At 38.4% G+C, this 7,165-nt stretch overlaps 2 protein-coding genes across 2 annotated transcripts in view; both read right to left on the bottom strand.

The window, feature by feature from the left end:
• LOC103139689 (extracellular calcium-sensing receptor-like) overlaps nucleotides 1-3,548 on the bottom strand; it is a gene marked incomplete at its 3' end in the record, with an annotated part of 7,012 nt that extends 3,464 nt beyond the window's left edge. The window contains exons 1-4 of the mRNA XM_016672583.1: nucleotides 3,222-3,548; nucleotides 2,845-3,134; nucleotides 2,542-2,678; nucleotides 1,261-1,314 (exon numbers count right to left, since the gene is read on the bottom strand). Coding sequence (XP_016528069.1) covers nucleotides 1,261-1,314; nucleotides 2,542-2,678; nucleotides 2,845-3,134; nucleotides 3,222-3,548 — 808 coding nt within the window. The remainder of the gene's footprint in view (nucleotides 1-1,260; nucleotides 1,315-2,541; nucleotides 2,679-2,844; nucleotides 3,135-3,221) is intronic.
• A 3,208-nt stretch (nucleotides 3,549-6,756) lies between these two features.
• Nucleotides 6,757-7,165, bottom strand: part of LOC103139688 (extracellular calcium-sensing receptor-like) — an 8,518-nt gene continuing 8,109 nt past the window's right edge. The window contains exon 10 of the mRNA XM_016672582.1: nucleotides 6,757-7,154. Within this exon, the coding sequence (XP_016528068.1) occupies nucleotides 6,874-7,154 (281 nt within the window). The 3' untranslated portion in view covers nucleotides 6,757-6,873. The remainder of the gene's footprint in view (nucleotides 7,155-7,165) is intronic.

Here is a 7,165-nt window from a genome sequence, read left to right as displayed (position 1 = left end):
CACAATATCACAAATACTGCTTTTTTTAAGTAAATCTTTTTACATTTTCACAAACCAGATAATACCATAAACTAAAGAGTATCATCTAGTAATAAAGTTGTTTCTTATCACATCTGACCCTCTCCATTCACCTTGGCAGATGAAGTTGTGCCATCTACACAAGCTCACCAATACAGAAACTAATTTTTACTCTGTTGAAATTAATTTTGATGTTAAAAATAATAATAAAAGAATTCTGTTAAATAAATCATTGCACTTTGAAGCATTCAAATAAAAACCTTTTCAGTTTTCAGTATAAATCTCTTCATATCCCACTATGCTCCCTCTTACCAACCTCCCTGTGCAGGTGGGCGGCTCAGGCACAATTGTGTAGCTGTGAATCTTTGTGATCTCCTTGTAACGAAAGGAAAAAACCCCACCAATAATGAACTCCCCATCCATTGAGAATGCAGGCATGCGAGCTGTACCCTGCAGAGTACAGTTGATAGCTAAAGCCCCATTTTTCACTCTATCTGATACACCAAAAGCAACAAATATGAGCCAAATATGAGCCAGTCTTAAGCCATTAAGGAGAGATGAGTTCTCCATCCCTCAAGTCTCTAAAGGTGGATGTGAGTGTTGCTCTTGCTCCATATAACTCTTCTCCAAAACATCATAATGACATCACATAGATTACATCATCTAGCTGTCTGATTTATTCTTACCATTCATGGACTTTGGTAGCAGCGTTATTCTTCTTGTTACAACCCATGTAAGACATAAAATCCTCTTTGTGATGTATCTGCATAGTTTTAATTAGCACCAGCATGGTGCGCGCTTTTACTTACGTGTATTTGTAGGATAAAGAGCAAGTCCTTTTTAGACTTGCTGTGTGCCAGAAACATGGTAAAAAACTACACCCGAAGTGTTCCATATAAACTTGGTCAGTCATGTTATCAGTAGGGCCGAAACGATTCCTCGAGTGATTCGAGTACCTCGATTATTAAAATTCCTCGAGGAAAATTTACCTGCCTCGAAGCTTCGTTAATTTATGTTTTTTTGGCTAGCTCACCGCGTTCCGGCCGGAACATTAGTTGCGCTGCGCGGAGCTCTGACTTCCGCCTCTGAGTTGTTGGCGAAAGCTAAGTGTTAGCGGCATAACGTCCGATCTTCAAGTTCGGCCCGTGGGGATTTTATTGATTGGTGATAATGCCCAGGTTTTCATCGTTTTTGGGGGACCAATAAACATCCTTAAAATGACTGGCGCGATGGCTGGAGTACGGCAGCCTTTCTCCTCCGAGCGCTGCTGGTTCAGAGCGAACTGCGGGGAGAGCGCTGCGGGAGTACAGGTGAGCGGATAGACTGAACACGGCGGGCGGCTGAGTAGTTGATTACAGTGTAAGTGCAGCTTTACGGACGAACCGCACAGTAAATTTCATATCCCGGTATGAAACAAACGAGTCGCGGAAATCATCGTGGCTGGTCGATGAGTTTCTGAGTGTGACGAACGAAGGTGCCGTAAATATCCCGTATTTCTCCCACCACCTGTTCTTACTTTTGTCCCCTGGTCTATTTCATCCCCTCCGCCCCCATCTCACGTTCGTTCGTTCACCTGCTCCCCACCTCCACCACCCCAGGCGACGTTTCCCGTATTCTCAAACACAAAGCTTGAAGGGTATGGGGCAAGGTGAGAGTTCATCTGTTAAACTCACTGAAGAATACATAAACTAAAAGCTGGAGTATAGACATTTTTTTATAAGCGTATTTGTGAACCTGGCTCTTAAATTGGATATAATTTCAGAACGTTGCATAACTTTTCTTCAGGTTAACTTAGAAAGTGAGCTATTATTGTTACAGGTTAGTTTTCTAAACTACAAAAAGTAACTGTTAGGGAAGCTCAAACATAAAATATTGGACTGATATTGATATCTGATAGTAACACTGGTGTTATGGAACATTTACCAATATTTAATTTTTTTTTCCCGATTACTCAATTAATTATAAGAAAAATCAATAGATTACTCGATTACTAAAATATTCGTTTACAACAAATCTGTTAAGCTAGATCAAGACTATAATCAGTCAATCAAATTTTATTTGCATAGCACATTTCAGCAGCCAGGCATTTCAAAGTGCTTTTACATCATTACAAACACAAAAATACAAAGTCATGAAACATTGACTCAGCAATCAAAAACATTACATTAAGTCAAGTGCCATCATTAAATTGATGATGACAAGCTAGATCAAGACGATAAAGGCTCATATCAATCTTTAGAAGGATTTTAACCATTCCATGTGTACTACTGAATTATGGCTTATGAGAGGTTGATTCAAGCGCATTGAAACAAAACATGAAATAAAATGTGAAATCCAGACTCACCAATATGAAGATATAGATTTCAAATTTAATTAGCAAATTTAAACATACACTTCAACATTATTCTAAATGTAAAAAAGCAAAATAAAGGTGACATACATATTTGGTGAGCATGAGCAGTTTAAGTTTTCTTGCATGACTTATCACATCATTGCTGGCAAACTGATGTTCAAGAAATTCACATTTTNGCTGAAGGTCTGTTATCCAGCCCTCACTTCCAATCCACTGACGAGGAGGAGAAGGTTGTTGGTTTAGCTCCTCGAATAGGAGTTTTATATCACCATCAGCAATAAAAGCCACTATTGCGATTGCTGTCGACCTGAAAAGACAATAGATTATATTGTCTAAAACTTAAACATATTTCAGGACTTTTTAGATTTACTGGAATAAAAGTGGAATATTTAATTGCTTAACTTTCTTTAAATAGTTACAAAACATTTCTGTATCTAACCAAAGAACACAAACCAAATCAAAGATGCATAAACCTGCGGATAACATCAGCAACTGTTTGGATCTTGCTCTTTGGGTCGGTCCGATAAAAAGATTCAGTGTACTCCACACAGATCCCTTCTTTGTGTGCTGCTTCAAGAAAAGATGCCATGCCATTTCTTCCATAATCTGTGTTAGAGTGGATTGTTCCTATCCAAGTCCAGCCAAAGTGTTTCACCAGTTTGGCCAACGCATCAGCTTGATAATGGTCACTGGGAATTGTTCTGAAGAAAGTCGGGAACTGCTGCTTATCTGACAGACATGCACATGTAGCAAAGTGGCTCACCTAAAGCAAAAACAAGAAAAATTATCTTTTTAACAGACATATACTAAAATAAATTTTTATATTTTGTGATAAATTCAAACAATTTACCAGAGGAATATTGAAGGGACCAAAGATGCGTGAAATGCTAATAGATGGTGTGGAACTAGAATCACCAATAACACCCATTACCACTCCTAAATTAGAACAATTATGGCCTGTCTGAATCACGGGGTCCTCCCCGTTTGACANCATTACCACTCCTAAATTAGAACAATTATGGCCTGTCTGAATCACGGGGTCCTCCCCGTTTGACAGCTGAAATGCCGCATGAGTGGCCACAGTCACAGAGGCGCATTTGTCATAGATCTTATACCCGAGTTTAATCCCAGGCAGCAGCTCTGTGCTGTTGTTTATCTCCTCAATTGCAAAGATCATTGCACGACCGAGGCGTAGTTCACGACTGTTGACACTGCACACAGACATTTACATGTTACTGCTTTTTTTTTTTTTTGAAGAAAAATGTCAATTTACAGTTTCACACACCAGATAATATCATAAACTACATAGTATCATCTACTATTTAAGTTGTTTCTTATCACTTCTGACCCTTTTGGGTTTGAAATTGTGTCATTTACACAACTTCACTAACATATAAATGGACCTTTCTCTGTTGAAATTAATTTTCAGGTCATGCAAAATTACAAAAAAATAAACCCTGTTAAATAAATCATTGCACTTTGCAGCATACAAATAAAAAACCTTTTCCGTTTTCAGCATAACACTGTCTTCATATCCCACCATGCTCCCTCTTACCAACCTCCCTGTGCAGGTGGGCGGCTCAGGCACAGTTGTGTAGCTGTGAATCTTTGTGAGCTCCTTATAATGGATTGCAAAAACCCCGCCAATAATGAACTCCCCATCCATTGAGAATGCAGGCATACGAGCTGTACCCTGCAGAGTACAGTTGATAGCCAAAGCCCCATTTTTCACTCTATCTGATACACCAAAAGCAACAACTAAAACAACAAATATACTCTGAGCCAGTTTTAAGCCAATCAGGAGAAATGAGTTCTCCATCCCTCAAATCTCTAAATGTGGATGTGAGTGTTGCTACTGCTCCATATAACTCTTCTCCAAAACATCATCATGACATCACATAGATTACATCATCTAGCTGTCTGATTTGTTCTTACCATTCATGGATTTTGGTAGCAGCGTCATTCTTGTTGCAACCCATGTAAGACATAAACTCCTCATTATGATAAAGCTGCAGAATTTTAATTGGCACCAGTAGGGGGCGCATTTTCATTTATATGTGCAGTAGTAGGAGGATAAACGGCAAGTCCTGTGCTGTGTGCAAAAAACATCCCGGAATATCATAAAAATACAATCTTTCATGTGTTACGACTTGGCTTAACAAATTATAGCTCTTTTATAGTTCTGCTTTTTGGGGACAACAGCGTTTTTGTCAAGTTTAACCACAACGCTTTTCCTCCTGGAGCTCTGGTGAGTGATGTTAGCAGGATGCTACCAGTTAGCAACTACTGCTAACTGGTAGCATAAACAATACTGTACCTTGTAGAGTTAAAAAAAAGCAAAACAATGCAGCAAGATAAAGGTAAAACAGAAACATGGGATTAAGACTCAAAACACTAAACTGTATTTCAAATAAAATGAAAATGGAGCAAGTATTTAAAATAAAGTGACTTTAGATTCATAGGCAGTTATTTGGTTGTTGTTGTTTTTTTACATTCATATGAGTAATAATAGAGTTAATGTTGGTTTGAAGAAAATAAAAAACAGCAGGGTCTTATATCTATCTATCTATCTATCTATCTATCTATCTATCTATCTATCTATCTTATGTGGAAGACCAACTAAAAGTGGTATACAGTTGTGAAGTAGAAAGAAAATTAAGCATGATTCAAAATGTCTTTTTACAAACAAAAACCTGAAAAGTCTGAAAAATGGTGTGTGCAAAAGAATTCTTCCATTTTTAACTGAGCGCAACCATTTGCTTTCAGAAGTTGCCTGATGATTACTTAAGACTAAATAGCATCCACCTGTGTGTAATCTAATCTCAGTACAAATCCAGCTGCTCTGCCAACCTCTGCCCTCAGAGGTTGGCTAAGAGAATATTGGGGCGCAAAATAGCACCATGAAGTCCAAGGAACACATCAGTCAGGTCAGGGAGAAAGCGGTGGAGATATTTAAAGTAAGCTTATACTATAAAAAGATTTCCCAAGGTTTGACCGTCACATGGAGCACTGTTCAACCCATCATGGAAAGAGTATGGCACGACTTGTAAACCTACCGAGACAGGCTGTCCACCTAAACTTACAGGCCGAACAAGGAGAGCGCTGCTCAGAGATGCATTCAAGGTGACTCTGAACCAAATGCCGAGATCTACTGCTCAGGTGGGGGAGTCTGTCCTCAGGGCAACCATTAGTTGTGCAATTCACAACTAATGGTCTTGAAGTGGCAAGAAGGATGGCGTTGACAAAACCTAACCATAAGAAGTCCTTTTTGCAGTTTTCCGGAAGCCCTGAAGATGGTGCTTTGAACAAACGAGGCCATTATTGAACTTTCCCCCCAAAATTCAAAGCGCTATGTGAGGGAGAGAACTCTGAACACACCATCACCAGTTTCAAATATGGTGGTGGCACCATGATGCTCTGGGGGTGCTTCTCTTCAGCAGGAACAAGGAAGATGCTCAAAGTTGAGGGGAAGATGGATGGAGCCGAATACAGGGCAATCTTGAAAGAAAACCTGTTGGAGTCTGCAAAAGACTTGAACCTAGGATGGCTGTTCACTTTCCAGCAGGATAACGACCCTAAACATAAAGTCAAGATTACAAGGGGCCAATTTAAAACAAAACATATTCATTTGTCAGAATGGCCCAGTCAAAGTACAGACCTAAAACCATTTGAGAATCTGTGGCAAGATCTGAAAACTGCTGTAGACAAATGCTCTCCATCTAATCAGACTGAGTTTGAGCTGTTTTGCAAAGAATAGGCAAAAATTTCAGTCACTAGACGCACAAAGCTGGTAGAGACGAACCCTAAAATACTTGCAGCTGTAGTTGTAGCAAAAGTTGTAGCTCCAAAAAGTATTGACTCAGGGAATCTGGATACTTCTGCACACTGCACACATAGTTTTTTATTTGTAAAAAATGTTTTGAACCGTGTATAATTTATTGGACAATTGTGTACCACTGTATCTTTCATGTTTAATTCCAATGAATATATTTGTTTGTGGTTGTAATGTGACAAAATATGGAAATGTTGAAGAGGTATGAGTGTTTTTGCAAGACACGGAATATGCAAACTGGAAAAGATCTACAAATTTTTAGTCTACGATTAACATTATTGATTGTTGTGGTTTAATAAGATCAGCTTCAAGTTGATTTCATTAAACTTGGTCTTAGCCATAGTCAAGGAATAACTAGTTATTCTTTGACTGATCTGATGATGTAATAGATCAAAACTCTAAAGCCTCATATAAATTTGTAGAGAGATTTTGACCAATCCAGGTTCACTACTGAATGTTGGAATTATGAACTAAAAAGTGAAATATACAATCTACAATATGAAGACATACAGTTCAAATTTAATTTGCAAATTTAAATGAACATTTCAACATTTTTCTAAAATAAAAAATTAATAAAATGACATCAAAAGAATGATATGCACATGAGTAAGCATGAGCAGTTAACTTTTCTTGCATGATTTGTCTGTGCATGTCTTACCACAATCACATTTTACATTTTGGTTTTGTTCATTAAATATTTTTTAGTGTTCTTCTCTGGCTTAAACAAAATGATGAAACACTTTGGAGCAAATATACACAGTATCAGTCCAAAGCTGGAGGCCAGAATGGCAAATATCTCCACAGCCACAGTAAATTTTCCAGGAGAGCTGACATAAGCTGGGATGAAGGTGATCCAGACGGCACAGAATATCAACATGCTGAAGGTTATCATCTTGGCTTCGTTGAAATTATCAGGTAGTTTCCGAGCTAGAACAGCTAACACAAAGAAAAACACAGCCAGC

The sequence above is a fragment of the Poecilia formosa genome, unplaced genomic scaffold (genome assembly GCF_000485575.1).
Source record: "Poecilia formosa unplaced genomic scaffold, Poecilia_formosa-5.1.2 Scaffold63, whole genome shotgun sequence".
NCBI classification, from domain to species: Eukaryota; Metazoa; Chordata; class Actinopteri; order Cyprinodontiformes; family Poeciliidae; genus Poecilia; species Poecilia formosa.
This window is presented reverse-complemented; position numbering and strand designations above follow the sequence as displayed.